This window comes from Aspergillus ochraceoroseus (genome assembly GCF_002846915.1).
Source record: "Aspergillus ochraceoroseus IBT 24754 chromosome Unknown P175scaffold_5, whole genome shotgun sequence".
Lineage (NCBI taxonomy): Eukaryota > Fungi > Ascomycota > Eurotiomycetes > Eurotiales > Aspergillaceae > Aspergillus > Aspergillus ochraceoroseus.
In genome coordinates this window covers 1,296,324-1,319,611 of record NW_024468480.1, presented here as the reverse complement: position 1 = coordinate 1,319,611, position 23,288 = coordinate 1,296,324, and the positions used below count along the sequence as shown (strand labels likewise).

At 47.8% G+C, this 23,288-nt stretch overlaps 9 protein-coding genes across 9 annotated transcripts; 3 read left to right on the top strand and 6 right to left on the bottom strand.

Annotated features, from left to right (window-relative positions):
- Positions 1-128: 128 nt before the first annotated feature.
- P175DRAFT_0438487 (putative differentiation regulator (Nrd1)) lies at positions 129-2,624 on the bottom strand (the record flags this gene model as incomplete). Its single annotated transcript, XM_040893915.1, has 1 exon — positions 129-2,624. One exon carries the CDS (start codon positions 2,622-2,624, stop codon positions 129-131), a length of 2,496 nt encoding a protein of 831 aa, XP_040751507.1.
- A 2,355-nt stretch (positions 2,625-4,979) lies between these two features.
- On the top strand, positions 4,980-7,192 carry P175DRAFT_0269638 (asparagine--tRNA ligase DED81). Its single transcript, XM_040892744.1, has 3 exons — positions 4,980-5,028; positions 5,160-6,858; positions 6,920-7,192. Exons 2-3 carry the CDS (start codon positions 5,261-5,263, stop codon positions 7,044-7,046), a joined length of 1,725 nt encoding a protein of 574 aa, XP_040751506.1. The 5' UTR covers positions 4,980-5,028; positions 5,160-5,260; the 3' UTR covers positions 7,047-7,192.
- Positions 7,193-7,691: 499 nt separating this feature from the next.
- Positions 7,692-8,135, bottom strand: P175DRAFT_0533089 (uncharacterized protein; the record flags this gene model as incomplete). Its single annotated transcript, XM_040900027.1, has 2 exons — positions 7,692-7,965; positions 8,092-8,135. 2 exons carry the CDS (start codon positions 8,133-8,135, stop codon positions 7,692-7,694), a joined length of 318 nt encoding a protein of 105 aa, XP_040751505.1.
- Positions 8,136-9,894: 1,759 nt separating this feature from the next.
- Positions 9,895-10,581, top strand: P175DRAFT_0510055 (aminoglycoside phosphotransferase family protein; the record flags this gene model as incomplete). Its single annotated transcript, XM_040898481.1, has 4 exons — positions 9,895-9,921; positions 9,945-10,028; positions 10,062-10,347; positions 10,379-10,581. 4 exons carry the CDS (start codon positions 9,895-9,897, stop codon positions 10,579-10,581), a joined length of 600 nt encoding a protein of 199 aa, XP_040751504.1.
- A 105-nt stretch (positions 10,582-10,686) lies between these two features.
- On the bottom strand, positions 10,687-11,679 carry P175DRAFT_0517106 (uncharacterized protein; the record flags this gene model as incomplete). The annotated part of the gene is given in 4 exon segments (XM_040898959.1): positions 10,687-10,797; positions 10,823-10,833; positions 10,853-11,160; positions 11,227-11,679. The coding sequence occupies 4 exon segments, from the start codon at positions 11,304-11,306 to the stop codon at positions 10,687-10,689; spliced, it is 510 nt and encodes a 169-aa protein (XP_040751503.1). The 5' UTR covers positions 11,307-11,679.
- A 591-nt stretch (positions 11,680-12,270) lies between these two features.
- P175DRAFT_0533085 (uncharacterized protein) lies at positions 12,271-12,702 on the top strand (the record flags this gene model as incomplete). The annotated part of the gene is made up of 2 exons (XM_040900026.1): positions 12,271-12,456; positions 12,607-12,702. The coding sequence occupies 2 exons, from the start codon at positions 12,271-12,273 to the stop codon at positions 12,700-12,702; spliced, it is 282 nt and encodes a 93-aa protein (XP_040751502.1).
- A 616-nt stretch (positions 12,703-13,318) lies between these two features.
- On the bottom strand, positions 13,319-14,647 carry P175DRAFT_0438524 (uncharacterized protein; the record flags this gene model as incomplete). The annotated part of the gene is made up of 3 exons (XM_040893916.1): positions 13,319-14,021; positions 14,175-14,234; positions 14,433-14,647. 3 exons carry the CDS (start codon positions 14,645-14,647, stop codon positions 13,319-13,321), a joined length of 978 nt encoding a protein of 325 aa, XP_040751501.1.
- A 3,542-nt stretch (positions 14,648-18,189) lies between these two features.
- P175DRAFT_0460507 (putative signal transducer) lies at positions 18,190-20,800 on the bottom strand. Its single transcript, XM_040894728.1, has 2 exons — positions 18,729-20,800; positions 18,190-18,669 (listed from the first exon to the last, which is right to left on the bottom strand). Exons 1-2 carry the CDS (start codon positions 20,587-20,589, stop codon positions 18,269-18,271), a joined length of 2,262 nt encoding a protein of 753 aa, XP_040751500.1. The 5' UTR covers positions 20,590-20,800; the 3' UTR covers positions 18,190-18,268.
- A 977-nt stretch (positions 20,801-21,777) lies between these two features.
- P175DRAFT_0558292 (uncharacterized protein) lies at positions 21,778-22,216 on the bottom strand (the record flags this gene model as incomplete). The annotated part of the gene is made up of 2 exons (XM_040900832.1): positions 22,096-22,216; positions 21,778-22,034 (listed from the first exon to the last, which is right to left on the bottom strand). The coding sequence occupies exons 1-2, from the start codon at positions 22,139-22,141 to the stop codon at positions 21,778-21,780; spliced, it is 303 nt and encodes a 100-aa protein (XP_040751499.1). The 5' UTR covers positions 22,142-22,216.
- Positions 22,217-23,288: the final 1,072 nt, after the last annotated feature.

Here is a 23,288-nt window from a genome sequence, read left to right as displayed (position 1 = left end):
AAATGATAATATCAATAGTCAACCACATGACGGAGAAAAATGGAATGGGGAAAAAAAAAAAAAAAAAGAAGATAGCGGCAACCCTAGAACGAAGGTATGGAATAAATGCTCGGCTTTATCGAATGTAGTTATTTAGCCCCAATTTCTTCTTCAGCCCAACCAGGTAGTGAGCTTTCGTTTTGGATGGCTAGTCCGAAGCCGCTATGATTGAGTCCGCCTAGGGCAGAGGTAAAGCTTGAGAAACTGCTTTGAGCTTGGTGGGTCACCCCTGAGCGACCAGGTTGACTGGCCATGGGACCAAATGGCTCCTGGGAAAATGATGGTAAGCTCACAGCCCGGGAATGCTGGGCGCGGGGGACGCTCAGACTGCTGGTGCTAGCCGTGGCATGGTGCCCAGGCCCCGTGGAACCGCTGGTAACGTTCAGAAAACCATTGGCGGATGGCTTGTGCTGATGTAGTGGGGCTTCGATGCTTCCATTAGCGAGTTCACCGGTACTCGCGGCGTTATAAAGTGATTGCTGCTGGGAAGTGGACTGGGATTGGGACTGGAGGGCCGCCAGGGCCATAGGATCATTCAACCGGTTCTCCTGCTCTTGAACGTGTTGGGCGGACATTTGGTTTAGATACATGGTGAGGGGGTTATTGGCTCCGGTGTTCAAGATTCCAGATGGGGAGGAGACTGTCTGAAGTGGGTGTCGGTTCTGCTGGCCATTCTGCGATCCAGTGGAACCAGGCGCGGGTGACAGGGCGGGTCGAGTTGGGCTGGACTGAGAGCCAGACTGACTCAGACTCTGGAAACCATTGAGTGCAGGGGAAGGTGACTGTGGTCCATCAATGCCGCCTCCGTTGCGGTTCTGCTGTCCGTTGGTACCGGTTTGACGCGGTGGGTTTCCGCAACGATCTTTGCCAAAATTGATCTTAAAGCGGCGGTACTCCTCACGGTTTCGCATGCCCTCGATGGCTTTGATGGCGTTAGCGATGTTGGTGAAGTTAACGAAAGCGCAGCTCTTCTCGCGCAATGTGTTCACGAGCTCGATCTCTCCATACTCGGAAAAGTCTTGACGGAGACGCTCCTCGGCCCACGACTCATCCAGGTTGCCGACATACACATTGCGGGATGCACCGCCGCTTACAGCCAGTGCAATGGCTGGAGGGAGAGGGCCAGAGTGTTTACCCCAACCGATCTTCAGGCGGCGATTGTGAATCATAAGCCCTTGCAAGTTACTAAGGGCATAGAAAGAGGCAGCGGAGGTCGGGTCAATAAATGTCACAAAGCAGATATGCTTGTCGGGAATGTAACGAATATGATGCAGAAGGCCTCCTCGCACAACATTACATATTTCCTCGATGGTAGTTTCAGGATGAATGTTACCCAGGTAGATAGTCCGGTTACCGAGATTATTCACGCCACCTGCCGATGTAGCAACAGCCGCAGCTGCGACGGACTGTTGGGCGAGAGCATTGGTAATCAGGTCGCGGTCTGCGGAGTTGAGAATGTGGGCGTATCCTGGGGCGATTCCCAGGAACTGGGCTGCATTTTGTTGCTGTGTTTTGGAGACGTAGGCACATCGATCCTTTCCGTAGAAAACACGTCTGGGGGCCTGCCATTTAGCCTCCTGGGGAAGCTGAGAGACAGCTTTCATAGCATTGGTAATAGAGAGGAAGTGGACGAAGCCAATGGCCTTTTCCTTGACAATCTTTACGGTGTCAATAGGACCAAACTTGCCTAGCTCTTCCCGCAACTCATCCTCCGTCATCTCCTCCGGCAAGTTGCCGAGGTACACATTTCGTGACGCACCGGACTGCTGGACTGCCAGAGCCACCGAGGTGGGCACCTGCGAGGGTTTACCCCAGCCTACCTTGATGTCGTTTCCTTTGATTGCCAGTTTCTTTAGGATAGCATCAGAATGGAAATGGGTGGCGGAATTGCTGTCCAGAAAAGAAATGAAAGCACAATTCTTATCTGGGAGTAGGCGCACCGACTCGATCTGACCACTCCGAACATGGTTCAATATTTCTTCCGCAGGGGTTTCTGCGGGAATGTTGCCCAGATACACGGTTCGGCTCGTGCCCGAGAGAAGACCAGGGGTCACGGACGCGGCAGGACTCCCGAAGGCCGCCGTGCCCAAACCACCGAGTCCACCAACAGGGGACTGGGGGCCTCCCAGCAACTGCGAGCTTCCTAGACCGTCCACGGACATCATATTCGAGTATAGACCAGCATTATGCGACGCCTGCGTTGGGCTAGCTAATTGGTTCTGGGGGCCTTGTGCGGACGCGTTCTGGGAAAAGCCGCCAAAGTTGGTGAATTGGGGCGAGGCAAATGCGGAGGGAGTCCCGGGCTGGAACGGACTGCCGAGCAGCAACTGGGAAGGAAGGAGGGGGGTAAAGTTCATGTCGAACGCGGTTCCTGAGGTTGCCATGCTATCGGATGTGCTTGGGATGGCAGTGGTGTTAATGGCAGGAATGTTTGCCCGACGAGGGTTCCGGTCCGAGAATCCTTGCAAAGAGATGCTGTTTGAGTTGTAGGCTCCGTGGGAGAAACCAGTACTGTCCGCGTTCAGGTGAGAAAATTTGGAAGGGATCAAACGACTCGGGATATTAGAGGCATCGGAGGTTTGCATGGCGAGTAAAGTAAAGGAACGGGACACGATCGTCTCCTGGGGCACAGCGAGAGAGCGGGAGAGGTTGAGACGGATGGAGCAACCGATTCGAATGACAGGAGGGGCGTTCAGAACGGAGGAATCGACCTAATAGGAAAGAAGGTCTGAAGAAGGAAAAAGAACGTAGAAGAGAGAGAGAAAAAAGATATTATGAAGTATGAAGTCTGGAGATCCCCCCCCGGAAAAAAAAAGAAAAAAGGGAAGCGGGAAATGGGAAATGGGAAATGGGAAAGCAGGGGAGCAAGAAGAGAGAATAAAGAAGAGAAAAGGAGGAATAAACTGCAGGATCAAGAGAGTAACGAGAACAAGAAAAGAATCAAAAAAGGTCACAGCGCGAAATAAGAGAAAGAAGAGCCCAATGGAGACGTGTCTAGAAAGGATCCCAGTGGTCAATTGGAATGTGCATGGGGTTGGTTGATGGAAAGGAGAAAGACAAACCTTGAGATGTTTTAGTTGGCTGGTGAATTTTAGGGGGTTCGCGGTTAGAATGCCGCAACGCCAGTCAAGCCAATTCAGCGTGTCAAGAGACTCAAGACTCGAAAAGAATAATATGTTCAAAAACGGAATGCGTAAAAAAGAAAAACAGGTCGATAATCATCAATTGAAGGATTAAGGGTCCGTCGAAAAAAAAGCTGAAATCCGACCCCTGCACGAATAATAATAATGATAGAACGCAAAGACAGACAGACCACTCGAAGAATGGAGACAAGAAGGAAACCGAAGACACGCCAGGTTGTGGCTGTTAGACTGGATGAGGATAAGCGCGCACCACTGTGGATGAGAAGAAATGGCACTTAAAAAGATAGTTGTGAGAGTTGTCGTATGCTCAGAGGAAAAAGGGAAATAGGGAGAAAAAAAAAACCGAGCTTAAAAATAAGGAAAAAAGGGGCTTCTTTGGAGATCGGGGCTTGATGAAGAAATATAGATGGAGAATACCTCGTAACAACAGCCTGGGCGCTTTTTTTTTTTTGGGCTGATTCTTATTCCAAAGGAAAAGAAAATTGTACCAAAATGAGGAGAACAGTAAGAAATAAAGATTAAGAGAAAAAAGAATACAAATTACTAGAATGAAGTGAAGTTATGAAGGGAGAAAACAGGGCAAAATATAACAGAGCAGGGAGTTCACCAGAAAAAAATTATAATAATAATAATAATAATAATACCAATAACAATAACAACAATAATAAGTGTATAATCTGCCCCGTAGGTTTATTATCGTTACAGGGAAAGAGTTAAAAAAGGGGGGACCACAGGAGAAGGACAGGAAATCTTCAGGTACATCCAATGTGAACCATCATCACTTTTCAGGGGAAAAGAAGAATAAAACCATTGTAATAATAATAGTATGGACCAGGTGGTAATAATAGAAGTCGTAACGCTTCCTGTGGAGAGTACCAATTGATTAGTCTGCGGTTCCCTGGTTGAAACTCCGAAGGCCCAGAGAAAAGTTGGGGGAAAATATCTCCTCACCAGACATGATGAAAACCATGATCTCCTTAACAAGGAGCCCTTGAAATCTGCGAGGGTGCAGGACAGGTAATCTCGAGCGTCTGTTGTCCCGAAACATCATTCCAATCTCAGGTATCCCTCAACTTACGGGGAATCACAAGGTCAAGAAGCTCCATCACAGGGAAAGAGGGAGCGGGGAATGAATAAATAGTTCGAAAGCCCTGCAGAGATGGCATCGCCAGTGCTTCATGTCATATCTGAGAGGTAGATTTGGTGGGGGGCACCATTTTACCTTTGCGGTGCTGCGGCGATTGAGGTCGCTCAATACTGCGTCAATGAGCCGATGAAAAGCTAACCATCACAATTCATCCAGTATTAGCCATGTCATTCATGTCAGATGAGATCGGGACTAGTAGGAGGCGTTCCGGCATCTCTCCAGGACATTTGGTGGGGTTCGGACTCTGAACTTGAAGAGAAACGGGAAAAGAGACCAGAAAAATTAGAAGAGGCTCTTGTCGGCCGAACTATACTCCGCTCCGACTACAGGACGGACTACAGCGCCTAACAAGCCAACGATAGACTTTAAATATACGCCCTCTTAGCAGCTAGTACGGATAATAATCCAAGTAGACTCTAGAACCCGGAGTCATTTCTTTGGGTTCTATCGAGTGGTTCACTTGATTTCCTTCCCATCGGTGACGAATCACATCACACATCCAGTGGCCATGGAAGCCGATAAGGACGGGAAATACAGGGGAAGCGGCAAATTGGGCTTATCTCTCTGCCTGAGGCAACAATCGCGGTTCGGCGCCAGAAAATTACCCCTCCAGAAATTGATAACCAAAAGACTTATTCTTCACATCATCTTCTGTGGGTCGAGTTTTACGTTCTATTGTAGGGCAAATTGGGTCATTGAGTAAGTAAATACTGCCTCAAACTTCTTTGTGTAACTTCCCTCGCCTTATCCTATACCCTACCCCCCCTTTTTCCTCTTCCCCGCCGCTATGTGACTCAGACTATCTAACCAAATATTTCCTCCCTCCACAGCACAGTTCACCCCTGCCTCACGCATACACGACTGGCATTCCCACCACTGTGTGACAATCTACACTCTTCTAGATACTGTTTCCTGTCCATAGATCGTCCCAATGGCGTCTATCTACATTGACGAAGACGTCGGAAGAGACGACTCGACCGCCACTGGCTCCGAGTCCGCTCCCTACAAGACACTTCTCTATGCTTTCCAGCAACATGCGCCTTCCGATGGTGCGCAGTACTTGACTCGCAAGTCCGAGACTGAGCCCACTGGCGAAGGGGCTGACCCAGCGGCGAAACTGGAGTGGAAGCCAGCTACTAAATCGGCGATGAAGAAGGCCACCAACCTGTACGAGCAAAAGAAAAGAAAGGCTGCAAAAGAGCAGGAACTTGCCATTCGCGAGAAGGAGGAAGCAGATAAACGTAAGCTTGTTCTTGAGGAAGCCAAGAAGGTTATCATCAAGGAAGATACCTCTCTTGCCAAGCCTGTCAGGGTCCGTCTGGACGAAACTGACCCGGCCATTGTGAAGCTGGGTTCGTCAGAAACTGAGACGCCTGGCACCCGAGTTCGTGTCCTGGGAAGGGTTCATCGCCTGCGCACTCAGAAGGACATGATTTTCCTGACACTGGCCGATGGCTATGGTTACTTGCAGTGTATTCTGACCGGTGATTTGACTAAGACATACGATGCTATGACTCTCACCCTTGAAACTTCCATGGCACTCCATGGAGAGATGCGGGCTGTCCCTCCCAAGCAGCACGCGCCCAACAACCGTGAACTTTATGTGGACTTTTACACTGTTATTGGCCGTGCCGCTGGTGACAAGGAGGCCATCACCACCCGTGTGGCTCCTGATGCCGACCCACAAACCCTTTACAACAACCGTCACCTGGTCCTCCGTGGTGAAACCGCCTCCGCTATCATGAAGGTGCGCGCCGCTACTCTGCGCGCGTTCCGCAAGACCTTTGAGGAGACCCGCATGCTGGAGGTCACCCCACCAGCCATGGTGCAAACCCAGGTGGAAGGTGGCAGCACCCTTTTCAAGTTTGACTACTACGGCGAGGACGCCTATCTCACCCAGTCGTCGCAGCTTTATCTCGAGACCTGTCTTCCATCGATGGGAGATGTCTTCTGTGTCTGCCCCTCCTTCCGTGCTGAGAAGTCCCTCACCCGTCGCCATCTCTCCGAATACACCCACATTGAGGCGGAGCTGGACTTCATCACTTTTACCGACCTTCTTGACCATCTCGAAACCATTATCTGCCGTGTCCTCGAGTTGACTCTGGCTGACCCCGTCGCCAAGGCCAACCTTGACCAGCTTAACCCGGACTTCAAGATGCCAAGCCGCCCCTTCCGCCGTATGAAGTACTCCGAGGCTATTGAATGGCTCCGCGAGCACGAAATCCCTAACGAGGAGGGCAAGCCCCACGAATTTGGTGACGATATCGCTGAAGCCGCTGAGCGTAGGATGACCGATATCATCAACCAGCCCATCTTCCTTACTCACTTCCCCGCGGAAATCAAGGCCTTCTACATGAAGAAAGACCCTGAGGATCGTCGCGTCACCGAGAGTGTGGATGTCCTGATGCCTGGTGTTGGTGAAATTGTCGGTGGAAGTATGAGGATGGATGACTGGGACGAGCTGATGGCGGCCTACGCCCACGAGGGCATGGACCCCTCGCCATACTACTGGTACACTGACCAGCGCAAGTACGTCACTTTTTTTTTTCCCTACCCCCTTTCTAGTTTCTTGACTAATCAATTTACTCAGATACGGAACCTCCCCCCATGGAGGCTACGGTCTTGGTCTGGAGCGTTTCCTCGCTTGGCTGTGCGCGCGATACACCGTCCGTGATTGCTGCTTGTACCCTCGCTTTACTGGACGTTGCACGCCTTAAACAGTTATTAGGATATGAATCTTTCGGTTTCTTAGACATATATTCTTTTTTTTTTTTTTTTCATGCGATCGTATTGGGAATAATCTAGACAGTAATGAAACATACACTTCATTCTCGTGACGAGCATTAAAAAATTTCCAATAATGATAACAATCATAACAACGATAAGATATCACTGTATTAGTAGTAGTAGAGTAGGAGTAGGAGGAGGAGGAGGCAGTCCCCATATCCCAAGTACTCTCTCTCCCCGCAGCGCCGTATACCCAGGTGATCTGATCTGATCTGATCTACTACCTAATTTAACTTACTATAGCCGCGACGACGGATCCCGAAAAGTGATTTTTCCTCGTTGCCACTACCTGACAGCATCGGTCCGGGTTGGTGCTGCTATCTTTGCTGGGTTAATGGCGCAGAGTAAGACGCGGAGACCCGGGGAACAGGATCATCGACTTAGGTACTGCTGCCATATGTTTTCGATTTTATGGAATGTAGGGGCATCTATCTAGCGTAAAATGGAGGTGAAAAAAACATCGCTTTTATGTGAAACCTGCCCTAGCTTCTTCGCGGAGAATAAGCCTGAGTAACACGGATTATAATCAATGGAGAAGGCCCAGGCCTGAGCCGAGGCAGCACTGAGGCCGACAATCATGATGCTTGCGTCTTATTTCCTGGATCGGAGGGGTTGTCATCAGTCATAGACGCAGACAACGCCGCGAAAATCTCCTGCTGTGAAGCTCCAGAGCGAATGGTCGTGATCAACTGGTCAACAATCTCCGGTTGTCCATTCGAGACCACGGAAAGAAGTCGTTCGAGAAAGATCTGACAATATTCCGGAGATTCGGCAGTTATTTCAGAGGCGTGCTGGTTGGGAGTTGTATCCCCATTCTGAGCCTGGCTCCCAGTTCCGTTGGTTTGGTGGCTAGAGAAGGTTTTCTATTACCAATCCTGCAACTGTATAATCCAGACTTATACGGAGATATGGGGGAATAGTTCTTCCCGCAGAAACAAAACAAAGCACGGTCAAGAAGCACAACAAGCCACCTACTTTTGTCCTGAGTTTTGTTGCGAATTCGGGCCTCGGTGATCCATGGTGTCTCCCGCGCGTTTCTGCTCTTGAGGGCCGTTGAGCTTCAAATATCTGACGAATTCAGGATAGATCACACAACGTGCCGATGCAAAATGTCCGTCACTGTTCGATGAACGCCTTGGGGATAGTGCGGGGGACGGGTCTAGGAGATAGAATGAATCGGCTGGCCACAAGTTTAGGTTGGCACTGGGGAGAACCCCAGAGAGCCCCGCTGAAGGAGGAATATGTTGATAAAATAGCCACACCAGTGTAAGACTCTCGGGGGCTTTTCACTGAGCCAATCTGCGGCGGCCGTACTCCTTAGTCCGTGCTAGTCGCCAATGAATGCGAGAGAGTTCAACCACGTACTCATCAGTGGTAGCGCAATACTCAGTCCAGTGAAGATCTCCCTCCTCAAGGCTCAGGGAGGGGTTCGACTATCGAACGAGAAGGGACGAAAGACTAGTCTTGGAGCCACTATGATGCTTGCGGAGATTCATAGTACCATTCCAAACATCAGATCCTCAAACCGGCAGTCGGAATCCAGGCCATCTATGGGCGAGCAGCTCGGGAAGGCGCCATCAGAACCAGTATTTTAGAGGTGGAGGACGCCGTAGTGGAACGTTGTTTCGTGCTCGGAAAAATGCCCCAGCCAATCTTCGCCCTCCAGTTTCTGCGCCACCAAGGAACATCAAACAATCAGCTCTTCGCATTTGGATGAGTCTTTTTCCCTGTCATCCTTCGGTCTTTTCTTATGGGCGCTAGCCCTTCCTCGGCTACCCGATAGCAGGAAACAGGAGAGTGTCTCTTTCGAACGTGATATTCAGGTGCAAACCGCAATGACGACCCCTTTCTGCGTTTTCCTTTCTCACAGCCTCTCGAGTCCCCTATATCAGAAGATCGAACCAAAGATCGAACCGAACCGAGCAGTGAAGATTGCTGTCTCTGCGCGCGATGCAGAGACGACCCTCGTGTCGTTGGCCCTTGAAAGTGGATCGACACCTAATCCCCCTTTTTTGACAAACTTGAAGTAAATCTGTTTGGATTGGTGACAGATTTGATCCCATTTCAAGCGGAAGGAGTGTCCCGAGCAAGAGGGCGGGAAAAGTCGGATTCCATTAGAAGAGGGGATGATCTAGCAAAAGATGCCTTTTATTTAACTAGTTACCAGTTGTTTTCAATTCGTAATCAAAGCTAGGTTAATACAAAGTAAGTTTCCTACTTACCTTGTGTTGCATAGATAGCAATTTGACATACTCCCAGTCTTTTCTTGATATTCCTATTCACTCTGATATCCTTGACTTTTCCTCCTTTTTTGGAATATTGTGTTTTATGCGTGCTTTTCCGAGCGCCTCTATTCCAGCGTGTGCTATAGTAGAGTGCGAGTTCAGCCTTATACTTTCAGGCAACTCTATTTTTAATTTAGCACGTGCCAACGAACGCTAGATTATAAACGGTTTAGCCTCGGATTAATATTCCTGGGATCGGTGATGGTCACGTGACCAACGGATAGTTAGTTTCTCCGTTTCGTATTATAGTTAATCCGCTACTGTGGGTATCTCGAGGACCAATTAGGACTAGCCTGTTCTGAGAATTACGAACCCAAACCCCTATCACTAACTATGGTCAATCACCGCCCATATTATGTTTATATCCCTTCCCATTACAATTGTTATTTTCTAGATGCAACTCTTTATAATACTTGAAGCGTTGTTTTTCGCAAATAACGAATAAAATTTCCGTCAGGCACTGGCTTTTCTTCCTAAATATCGCCCGATCAAAATGGCCCCCAGCCATCGCAGTCCACCCGTTCCCCGCAAAACGTATCCAAGCCTGCCAACAACGGAACTTGGTATCGATACTCGACACTGTTAGCGGTCAAAGTTCTTAAGCATGTTCGACCTTGCCACGGGAATGTTCTCATGTTGACAGACAAATGATGTGTGAAGTACGGGCGCCGTGTACATTTGTCTGAAGCATCAACAATGCATTTCATATCACGGCATACATCTATACCAGTGCCAAAAGTTTTCTGTGCATTTACTCATTCTGGATTGACGTATATTGTGATGGAAAGGATTAAGGGGGCCATAATTGGTAGTGGCTGGGTTCACCGAAATGAGGAGTCAAAGGCAAAGCTTCTTTCCCAGTTGGCAAAAATGGTCGCTGAAATGCGGGAGCTTCAGCCTCCGGATGGTATCGTGGTCGCTTCTGTTGACACTCATCGACTGTCGTGTGCCGGGGCGTTCCTTACATACGGTCCAAGACTTCCATCGGCATTTACGAATGGGCATGGAGTTCAATCCCGGGCTTGACCCTCATATCCAGAATCTTATCACTCATGGGGATCTTAGCGGCCTAAATATTCTCATTCATGGAGATGATATTGTTGGCATAATTGATTGGGAAACGGCTGGCTGGTATCCATCATACTGGGAGTACACATCTGCCCACCAAGTCAACCCATAAAACTCCTTTTGGGTTAACGAGATTGACAAGTTCTTACAACCAATGCCTCAAGAGCTGGGCATGGAACGGATCTGTCAAGAATACTTTGGGGGTACGTGAGTCATTCTAGCCAACTATAGTGGCTCCTATGATGATTTCCTTCAACTCCATCAAGTTATAAGTCGGGACCTTTGTCATATCAAAGTTGCCCTGACCGTCAAAGCGGTGCTGGTCTTTCTTTTTTTTGACAATAACCCATCACCTCATTGCGCACTTTATCCCATTTAGTGACGCTCGTCCCTAGGGCCATCAGCCTCAAGCGATTCCAGAGCCTCCTTTACCCAGGAGACACAATTCCATCCTGGTTGGCCTTGTCGGATAGGCGTACTGCGCAGAATTTCGACCAAGCGACTCCCATCAGCTACCTTTCCAACAACGATACGAACAAGTAGCATGTTGGTAGGGGCGAGTGGACAGTCGCGCTCCTCAAAGTGCCCTTCTGAGCCCCCTCCCAATTTTGGTCTCTCCTTCGCGTGGTAACGGACGCCCATACCACCATCTACTTTAACGTTTGGCCCAACGATCAAAGCCCAGTGGGATCTAGCTCAGGCAGGACATCAAATTTTCTGTATAACACGTTAAAAAGTTCCTGGATAATCAACTTACGTGTCTTCCTTGTCTGGCATTATCGGGTTGCCTCCACGTGCATAGAGAGCAGCGTATGGACGATCTTTGTTGGATGGCATTGTGCAGATGATCTGGATGAAGGGCAGGTAATATAGTGGCTAATTGGACCTGGTGCTCCTCAAATGAAGCTTGGTAGTAGTGTGTTTTTGTCTGAGGCTGGCTACAAGTCAAGCATGTGGTTGCAAAGGGTTTATATGCATTTGTCTGCTTGGTTATCGAACTCTCTACTAGCAGACGTAGCCGCTGTGTGATGTGATGAGGAATGATGTGAACCAAACCAGTGGGCGCCTAATCCATGTATCAAGCTTAGAATATGCTTTAGATGGCGGATGGTGTTCTCCTTGTACCTTCTTTGTCATCTCGACCAATTGTTGTGTAGTTATAGATAGGCCCGGGGATGGCCAACAGTTCATTTAACCAATTGATATTCCCATTTAATCTGATATTCTTGGGTTTTTCCTTCTTTTTTGGAATAATGTGTTTCATGCATACTTTTTGAGCGTAATACAAGTACTCCACCTAGATCTAGGTGGAGTTATGTACAGAGTATGTATGCTATCCCTTGGATTCCATTCCAACCAAGACCAAAACACGACACGATATGGAGAAGAACATAGAGAGGTAGTACTACTCGTCAAGCAGTAAGGTAGTTTATAGTAAGTCCCATTCCACAACTTGGAAGCAGGAACGTGTTATTTCGAATCATAATACAGATTACTCCGTACCTACAGAGTAAGTTACATCCTACGCCGGGACTAAGAATAATAAGGGGAGGGAGGGAGGGAGCTCACGTTGACTGAGGAGGAATCAAGGAGGGCCCCTTGCTTATTCCTTGGCTTGAAGGGATTCATCCAGCCATTCATTCATTCATAGATATAGATATAGATACACGTAGCCATCCACACTCATGTCAGTGGACAATCGACCGCAACAATCAATTCCATCCATCCCCGATACCGCGTCCCTAAAAAAAACAAACAAAAAAACAGTTCTGAATTATATACTCGATCAAGACAATTCACAATGCGGTTCTTCCTTTCTACTCTCTCCGTCGCTGCTTTCGCCATCTGCACTGGCGTCTCCTCCCATGTCTACGCTAGTGCCGCGCCTGATTTAATCGGGAAACCTGGTGGAATCGATACTGGGGATATTGCCTGCATTGGACAATGTGTGAAGAATCCCCATGTGCTTGGTTGTGAGAATCCACAGGTAAGATTTTTTTTGCCCTTTCTTGTTTTTTTCCTTTCTTGTTTGCTTGGGCACTGCACACTACACTACACTATACTATACTATACACAGTGGTCATCCCTATATGTTAGGTATCATCATGCATCTAATAAGGCTAATTGGTTGGTGTAGTTTCAGGTGCAACAGGGTTGCTATATGTGCTGTTATAGCGACGACGACGCGGGCGATTTCGCCGATCATATTCCGGATGACTTTGCGGATAACTAGGTACTACAGGTTGAGATGATACCTGGTTTATATTATTATGTATGGGTTAAATACTGGCAATCACTTGGTTATGCGGCAGTGATAGGTACGGTAGGGGGTGGACTTAGATATATGAACAAAAAAAAAGTCAAGACAAGAAAGCATGCATTGACCTAGGTACCATAAGCACCTTGCATAGACTTAGCAGGGCCTAATCTTGCATTAACTCACCTTGGTTCTTTGTTCCTGTCTTGGTAGGGTCTACACTGACTGATCCAAATCCACTGGAGTAATGCCAAGTTTATTCCTAGCTAAACTCTATCTAAGTTTGTATCCATGAGTCTACACGCACTCCGGCCCCGGTATTCAAAGACTTCTATTTCAAAGCAGTTCGCATTCGAAGCGACCTAACAAAAACAAGAGTTTCCATGCCATCAAGCCATATCGTTTCGTGGTTAATTCTATTGCAAAAAATCCAGCCCAACTCCGTCGTATGAAAGAAATTAATAATAGATGAGAAAGAATCGAAGCTGGCCCAGCCATTCATGACATATAGCATCCGTGAATCCAAGAGATCAACGGACTAGGCAACCATGAACATCGGCTTTGTCGGGAGCTCTCCCCATGGGGAAGGAAGTTATTTCGCCTTGGATTCAAGGGAGATACCGGGACTAGCCGTGTTCAGAGTTGCGAGTGCAGAAGCTTTCTCTGCGTACTTCTCGCTCCAGATACCACCATGGTGAGACATGTCCATGGGCGAGGCATCTGTCGCTTCAATAATATGTGGAACAACCAGCTCCACGCCCTTGGTGGCTCCTCCAGCTCCAGAGAAATATGGGTTGCGGCGGGGAGGCAATGGGCGACGAGTCGCATCAGGCACGTAGCTCATATAATCCGAAGCGTCGCTGCTCACGGAGGAGGCAGCAGTGGAAGGAGTATGGCTCAAAGAAGGAATCGGCGCAGTAGCACTCATCAGAGTAGAGAGACTGGCCGAGCTGCGGTGCTGGACCCGAGAGCGAGGAACAGGGATCATCGAATCGTCGTTGTGGAATTGACTCAGGTATTTCCAGGCGTCCGAAGTCACCAGACTTGCGTATCGAGGATCCTTTGATATCACGGGCTTCCATTCGGTGGGGTCAAGATCTACCTTGGCATCGTGCATGTCCGCAGGTATCCTGAGGGCTGTGGTGGGCATGTGAGGAGCCTTGGTGGGAGTCAAGGGTGCGACAATTATTCGAGGAGACATGGGGGGAGAAGTAGGAGGCGAGCTTGTGATAGACATGGAGCTGTAAGAAGGGAGGGAAGCTGAGAGAGGTTTGTGGGAATCTTTGCGACGGCAGCTTTAGAATTAGAAGAGTTAGTATACAGGAGCGAAGAGAAGGATAACAAAGAAAGATCCGGAAGACTGGTCATATTTAAGACAAGCGGAGGAGGAGGGCTGTACCCACACAGCCCAGACCCGGAGATAAACATGATAAGGAATGGTCTCATACCTTTCACTGCAATAAAGTAGTGTATTATCGGGCACCGTAATCTGTCTCTCACACATGGCACTGCAAATCGGTTAGCATAACACACTTACGATAAGCAGAGAATTTGAAAAGCAAGGGTTGAAAGGATGATACGAAGGCCAAGAATTCGACAGGTGAAAGAGAGTTGCTCGAACAACCAGAAAGGCGGGAAGAATACGGCGGTGAGGCACGATATACGAAACAACACACCCAGGAAGGCGTCGGAGAGATCACACGTACCAAAAGTTCAGGAAGCTAGCGGCCATCTCAGGTAGCCTATCGTCGTCTCCAAATTGAAAGTTCTTCACTTGCCCGGAACCCAGCTTGGAGATAGAATGGTTCACGAGAGATGCACCTTTCCGATGGAGAACAGGTCGGGCAGTTCTCAGTTTGGAGCCATTTGAACCTGAGGGGGTCCGACGATGATATGAGAGAGAGTTGTTGGTTTGAGTCATTGATGGCGGTGAGTATATATGGAGTTTTATAAATAAAAAAAAAATAATAAAAAAAAATTGGCCAAGTTGATTGATGTGGAATAGCCTGATGATGGTACCTTGCGCCAGTAGCACGCCGCTTGTAGCGGTGGAGCACGAGTGTTCCCCTGAGGGGACAAAAGACGAGGGATTTCCGATCGGCTGGACCAAGGACGAAACAATTGTCTCACAAAACTCCTTGATGGTGATTCAATAGTATTATGTACGTATGCGGTGGATGGATCAATCAGAAAGAATGTTGAGGGAATACGGAAACAGAACCCTGTGACGAGGCAAATATGTGAGCGGAACGCCTTCGGGGGTTCAATTGAAGCCGAGAAATTGTTGGTGTTGATAAAGAACGATGATAAGCTTTTTCATCTGTGGCACATCACAGGTCAGATACAACCACCAAAGCGAGGTTATTATTGGTCGGGGGGGAGCGACAGAGATAAGGGCGAAAGGCGGTGCCAAAAGGTAGTAATAATAATGAAGTAATGATATGGAGTAGTGAGTACATACTAATTTTTTTTTATTTCCTTGGGGAATTATGCGGGATTATTTCACGGGTGATGATCGCACCGCAGCTGGTGAGACTTGAGAGAAAAATCGCTCGGAGAATAAATCACCGGTAACCAGGGATGAGGATGAAAAAGAGGGCGGATGGATATAAGAATAGAAGAAGTTGAGACACCAGAGGGGCAATATTGATAGACGCAGATGTACGGTCTTGGGAGGGAGGAGGAGAATAAATAGAAATCAATCACACAGGACGACGCAAGAGCGAAGGTGGAATTAGAGTCGCAATTCCAGGCTGAAGGAAGGGCCGGATAGTTGGGAGAGGTTCTAGAACAAAGAGCAACAATTAAGGGTCCCCAGTGTGACGTGCAAGTGAGTTGCGCCAATTGAATCCGATTGGATTTACCAATGATGGATGGGACTTGGACTTGGGATACTCACTTGTTCTTTCTTTGCCAGTGGAAGCTAATTTTAGGATGGCAACTGAAGAACAATGAATGAAAGACAGAAATTGATTCCAAAGTTTCCTCTTATACGTACGTATGTGCTCTCTATTTTCCCATTCAATACAACTGTGGGAATTGCCCCTCCCCCTCTTTCATCCCGATCTTTTTTCCGATTCTTATTATGATTATTTTTTTTTTTTTCCCATAACCGACCGAACCACGCTGATCGGATGAAGAAATTCCACCACCTCCAATCACAGCTCTTGTCTTCATGACATGTCTTCTTGGCTGGATTGCACGGAGCTGTGCCAGCCTGGACACAGTATCCCCAATTCGGGCATCCAACAAAGCCCTCTGTTTCGACCGGGGTATACCTGAGCCACATCCGGGAACCTTCTGGGCTCCACAGTCACCTTCCTCCTGGTCTAGACACATGTTGCAACCACCTGGAGGGCTCTACACAGGATGCCAGAATCTCAGCCTAGTTGAAACCCGTCCGAACCTTGGCTGGCATCCAATGACGGAAGGCGTCGAAACCGCATGGGACAGGAACCTAGAAGGGCTGACCGCCACCAGCTCCAGCTTCTCTCGCTGCGGTGAGAGGACCAACCAACCCTATGGACGGAAAAATAATTAGACAAGGGCGGTCCTCATCTCTGGTGTTGTTGATTTCCCGTTTCATCGGTTGTAAATCGCACTAGAAATTCTACGAAAACTAGCGGTCCTTGGGAGCAGACGGTGACGGTCAAGGGGGAAATCGTCCCCTAATCAAATACCCGATCTGATCGTCACCGATGGAAGAAATCCTTAGTTAACCGGTGGAGTTGCGGGAACCTCGAAAATTAGTACCTACCTACTCTGAAGGTGGAGAATATCAACGAGAATCCTCATTTGCGCTCGATAAAACACTCCAATCACTGCGAAGAGACCAAAATCATGTTGACACCTAAGGAAGAGTCGAGAACTGTCCAATGGTGGGGCAAGTGAAGGAGGGACAGTACCTAGGTAGATATTATGCAACATTTCCGGAGTAATTTGAGTAACCATCTGATCTTTGACAGAGATCACTCTTTGCCATGCAGATCCATACTCGACTTTGATAGAGTCTCCCTCACCGTCAACCGATCTGCTCAGGCCCGCCCACCAAGGCTGATAAACCGGTAGGAGATACTTCAATACTACCTCGTTCCTTGGTTGAAATATCCTCTCCGACTCCAGTGCTGTTGAGACTTGCATCAATAAAGGTTTCTTGCTCGTAATGCGAAGCGCTGTGCCGTCATCGTACATTATTAACTATAACCATCCCTGATATACATAACTAGCCACTGCGTACACACACACACACACCTTGCATACAATGTATAGATCAAGAACTACCCGCAGTATCGGTAGTACTACCTAGGTACGGTTACCTAGTGTACTTATGTAGTAACCATATCATATCCATCATTCATGCATAAAAATACCACCCTGGGATTGATCAAGGGAGAATCAATCTCCTACCTAGATACTGTACAGGGTAGTTAACTACGGCATCCATGGATGTAGAATTACCAATTCAGTCTGCCTGTGTTGTTATTATTATTAGTATCATTAACTATTAACTACTACCTAGGTAGGTAATTGATTAATTAAGCAGTCCACACAATAACTAGTTTAATAAGTTATGGAATACTCCGTAGTTAAATCTGTTTGTATTATTCTTATCAAATTCCAAGGTTAATGTAACCCAACAACAGCGAAGGTTAAGAAAGAAAATGAAAAAAAAAAAAAAACTTACCCTACCAAGGTAAGAGTACTAGCAGCTAATTGGTACATACATATATATAAATACTTAGGTAGGGACATACATACATACATACATACATACATACATACATATACTTATGCCTGCAACCCAGTTCCCGTCTACTTCCGCTCACCCCAACCCATCGAACTGGAGAGAACCACTGAGGTAGGTAAGTAAGTAGGTAGGAAGGGAGAGAGAGGGAGGAGGATACTCTGAACGGGACACTTTTTGCTGCGGAAATAGTGTATCTTTTCCGGCCTCCACATATCAGAGTTTTTCATTGAGATATTATGATCGCACGGTAGCTATGGGGACAATGACGCCAGAATGGATGGAGCTGCTGTTGTTATCGATGTCCGTAGGCAACTAACTTAGGTAACTATTTGTCTGATGAAGTAGTAGTAATGAATCAACACTTCGAGTTGTCCTTTGCTGGATTGGTTGCTTTTATTAGAACTATTACTACTACCTTGTTCAGATTCGCGTCGATTGCCTATTAGACCCTCCTGATTAGGGATGTGATACGGTATCTGAGTCCAATTCCTAGAGGAACCGAAGTGACTTAGAAATCCTTCAACTTGGACAATGGTTGTTTGGTTGGTCTGCTTGATTTGGTAACCAACCACTCAGGCCTAATCTAGGTCTACGGGATTGACCTACGTAGTCCTGTATTCGGATAGAATGAACTACAATGATTCTAATGCCATGGAAAGCAGCCCCCGCCTTGAGCACGGTAACCAGTTCAAAAAAAAAAAAATCAAAATTTCCATAGGGTATCTCGTAAATAGTATTGTACATCTTCAAGCGGGGAAATAGCCAACCGAAGCCGCAGGGTACGAGAGGCGCGAATCATTTATCAATTTCCATGGCGTCCCCTGCACCTGTTGCTATAGGTGCAGGTGCAGGCGCTGCAGGGGCAGGAGTGGACGTCGGAGCGTTAGTGCTGGCCGGATTCTCCACACTATCCTTTTTGGTTTCTGTTGAAGCGGGTTTTGTCTCGCTGCTAGACGTTTTCTCGTTGGGATCCTTCTCTTCAACATGAGAAGGATCCAAAAACCTGCCGGGGACGCCACGGGCGGCAACCCCAGTAGGCCCAACATAGCATCCGAGCATTGGGCTCCAGGCATACTTTTGTTCGGAGGTGTGGCGGATTTCGTGATATGCATAAGAATTTGCAAAGGGGAGGGATGTATCCGGGTCCCGGTACCGTGAAGGGAGGGAGGTGATGACACAGAGGGATGAGGAAATCTCTGTACAGCGTGTTAGAGGTCTAATCCAAACGAAGGGGAAATCCAAGGGATCTGCATACTTGTGAGCCTAGGAGGTTTCTTTGCGTTAAAATAAATACTGAACTCCTTGCTCTGGGCGGTCTTATCATCGAAATTTTCCAGCACTGTGAGACATCGTCCGGTTTGCTCAACGACCGGAGGAGGTGGAGGGACCGTTGGCTGGACAGACTCATTCGAGCCAGCTCCTTGATCTTCATGGATTTCAGGTTTCTTCTGGTCCTGCTGGACCGGGGATTGCGCCTTTTCTGGCTCGTCAAGTTGCATGGGCGTGACAGTATCATTTGGCGCGGGAACATTCGGTGCGGCAGTATCACTGGGGATAGTGGTCAAATGAGCAGATTCAGATACAGCCTGGGGACCTAGGGATGGCTTCTCAATCGGCTCTTGTGTTGTATTAGCAGGCTGCTCTTCTTTGGGCTTCTCAATAGTTTCTGGCTGCTCGTCAATTTTCGGTGCCAAAGTCTCGCTGAACGCTTCCGCGGCGGTTTTAGGAACTGTAGTGTCGCTTGATGTTTCTTCAGATGCCTTCTCTCCGTTTGCGACGGGTGCATTTTCGACAGTGGGGCTTTTCTCCGAAGCTTGGCTCTGAGATGATTTGTCCACATTCTCATTTTCGGCCTTACTTAATTCTGTTGTCTCTGTATTTGGTGGATTGCTAGATTCTGGGGTGGGTGGCGGAGGTTTAGCGGTGGGTTCTGGAGGGATTGTAGGGATTGTTGCGGCTGTCGATATCTCGTCAGTATTAGGTGGTTTGCTCTCAGAGGTCGTTTTATCCTTTGTGGCTAGATCAATTTTTGCTGGTTGGGGCTGTGTGAGAGCTTGATCTGACTTGGATTCGCTACTAGCAGTGGGCACTCCTTCGGTAGTAACGTTTTCTGATGAAGCAGCGGGAGCAGTCTGAGATTTGGCAGGACCCGCAGCAGCATCTTTTGAATCCTGCTCTGTCGTACTTTTCCCTTCTTTGTCTCCCTTCTTGCTCTTCTTGCGTGTGCTATCTTCCTTCTCTGGTTTGGGCGTAATATCGACTTTACCAACGCGCGATAAGCGGCCGTCAACCCACGTAGCAAGACCACTCCAGTAAGACATCACGGGGCCTTCGAGACGGCGGTTTTGAAGTGCTTCAATTTTTGCCCGTCTTTCTTCAGCCTTTCTCTTCTCCATCTCTTCCCATCGGTTAAGACTCTTGCTGTTCAGCCTTTCTACCCTTTCCGCTTCAGCTAGATGTTCAGCCTGTGTCATTTCCTTTGGCTTGAGTTTTGCTTTGCGCTTGGCCGCCTCCTCCATAGTAGCTATCAGACGAATACGCTTTTCCTCACTGTCTTTGAGTCGTGCATGGGTAAGCTCCTTGTTCTGCATGGTTTGCCGACGGGACGAAGAGCGCGTAGGCCCTTCTTCCGGCGTAGGGATCCACGAAACACGCTCGGATTTCTTTCTCGGGCGGGGAGCAGGCGTTGTTATTGGTGTTGTTGTTGTTGATGATGAGATAGTCGTTGGGTCAACCTTGACTTTCTTACTAGCAATTCTGAAGCGAAGGTCGTCTCGGGCTCTTTTTCTTTTCTTCTCTGCCTTCTCATCTTTCTCAATCTGCTTTTCCCCTTCCAAGTCGTCTACCTGGGCATTAGGTCCCTGGTCATCTTCGTCGTCCGAAGAAGAGTCCAATCCCATGTCATCTTCCTCTCCTCCTTCCTCTGCTGCGTCGACCGCGAATTCATTATCATCGTCTACTTCTTCAAAAAGAAGCGCAAGATCGTCATCAGCTTCAGCGTTTAAAAGAGCAGACAGACGACTCCCTGCCGTGCTTCGCTTCGCGCGTCCTGCGATGAGAGATTCCACAGGAGCATCATCCTCAGAAGAAGAGGTCCTCTCATCATCGTGCGACATCCTCGTATGGCTAAAGTTGTACGCTCCAATTATTCGACAGCGGGTAGGTGGCAATCAACTCGATTATTCGAATTTCGACTCGGATTTAAGTCAGGATGCGAGTTAACGCATCTGTACAATTATGCAGGCGGGACAGCATCATCCAGAAGAAAAGATTTGCTGAAAAAGCCCGTATGATACGGCAATAAAGGTATGATTTAATATATAAAATATATGGAATAATGGGACGATCCTAGCATAAATTAACAAGGAGATGGATGTTTGAGGATCGATCTTGACTGGGGAAGAAGTTTGGAAGGCGGTGAACAAAGAACGGCAGATCGTTGGCGGTATATCTATAGCCTGAGGTGTCGAGGCCAGGCACCACTTATGTAAGCTAAATATGCCAAGTGTTCCTTTTTAATTAACTGAGATGAACTACTTTACTTTAGTTAACTATAGTTACTCCAGGTTTCTGCGTAACTCGGAAGTTTATACCGCCTCCAAGCCAGAGTAATTGCAAAATAACTATACAGAGTATGTATTTCCGGAACGGCTTCCCTCGGATTACCACCAAATTGTTGCTTTCCCGTAGATAATCATCCCGCCAAGAGTGCCACGGACACTTTGGAGGGCCGAGGCCAATTGCGCTTGGATGGACGAGCGAGTGCAATTCTTTACGGAGTACGGAGTAGATTCCCTAGGTAAACTTCGGGCTCTTTGATTTTGCACGCAGAAGAAGAAATATTATCCCTTGCGGTCCAGACGGAGTAATAGCGATCTTTCTACCCTCCCTTGCATCTGAAAGACTCGCATATATCCGGGAAATAGGTTGGGGTTCCCCTGAACTTTTTAGGGACCGTCTGTCATTGTAAGAGACGCTTGGCTCTACTTCGAGTAGGGTTAAACAGAGTCCACTAAACCGACTTATGCACCTCACTTCAACAGGGGTTACTCAATCATTATAACGATGCAGTGTTTCTTCTGAAGGAGGAGATCATGTCACCAACAAGCAGATGACGAAGGCTGTTGGAATGTGGGGTCAAGGATGTTTCAAAGTGTCAATCATTCAAACGACACAGTTCTCAGATCTTTCCCTGTTTCAGCATCGGCCGTGATTAACGTATCATTGGCACACGCCGTCTCGGAAAGGGGCTGGTTCATGGGAGGTTAACCTGTGGGAAACGAGAGATATCCACCTGTCACATTTCAATTTGTAGTTGGCGTATTGCGAGCCACGGGAAGAACTGGATTATCAGGAGGCGTGGGAAAAGGAATGAGCAACGAATGAAAGCGAAAAGACGCCGGCTTTGAGGACCAGACTCGACAGATAACCATTGTGAGCTCGGAAGAACTCCACCAGAGATCTTTGGATCGTGTCTTGAAACACCTAGTGTCATCGGCCAAAGACTGAGGAAGCAGACGGGCGTTAGTTTCGATGGGTTGATGTCGTACAAGTTGACCATCTGGCAAACGGGAAGAAAGGGAAAAAGAAAAGAGAAGAAAATGATGACTGAGTGTGCTTACAAGAGCCCCAGCCTAGAAGACAGAGACCAAGATCGATTCTCTTCATGAAGCACGTCAGCCAGTCAACCAGTGATGAAAGCTGTCCAGGTACAGTTTATCCAGTCAAATGAAAGAAAAGCAATACCATCCATGATGATACTAATAATATCATACTCGTCGTAGTTTTAAGAAACTAGAACGAAATTCGTCTCTTCGCAGCAGCCAACCAACCATAAGAGATGTGGTGGTCGTAGTCGTGGTAGAGCCGGCAACCTCCAACCTCCAACCGCCTTTCTCTCTCTCTCACTTTCTTTCTTTCTCCGGAAAGTCTTTTTTCTCTCTTCCTCCCTCTCTGTTCTTTTTCACCTCAACTGCTATCTCTCTCCTAGTATCTTTCACTTCTCCTATTTTCTTCTCCCCCCTCTTCATCTTTTGCAATTTTCTATTTCCCAGTATTTCTTTCAATCCAGTATCTTTTTAGTCACGCTGTCCTTCGATCTTTTCTTCCGTGTCGTCTTTTTTCCTCTCCAGCTTTTGCCCTCAGTTGCGCAGTGTATTTCCAGCCACCACGAGTCGACTTTTCGCTTCCTGCACTTCCGAGTCATCGCCTTTCTTCTTTCGAGCCCCTCGCTTGACCTTTTGTCTTGACTATCCATCGCATATTTCTCGTATTATCTTCCAGCGGGTCTTTGCGGAATACAGAACGATTTTGGCTTGGGACTTGATACTCTCTGGTGGTGCCTTTTTGTGGCAGACAGATCGGGTCACATCACTCCCCAGACAGCACCTTTTCTAATTGCACCTGTCCCCTTAATCTTTACCCACAACTGACGGACGGGCCATCGCACGAGTTTCTCACTCAATTCCTCTTTCACACTCCTTGTTGTTCATCTTCGTTCGAGCTTACGTATCTGTTGGGGCCATTCCTCCGGGCAACCCCGCCACGCTCACTTTTGAACTCGAACGCAAAACACCAAAAGTTGACTGAATCATATGGGATACGCAACCTAGACGAACCTCCATTTGTGTCGCTGGCCACTTGATTAATACAGGTCGCCTCTTTCCCCGCATTAAGTGCTCAAAACATATGGTTATCCAGCGGTGAATTTTCACAAGCAAGAGACCAATCCATAACAAGCGACCTACCGCTGCATTGCACCTAAATCTCCGGCTTTATTACTAGTCCGTTGGATAATTTAATACCGGCCTATTCG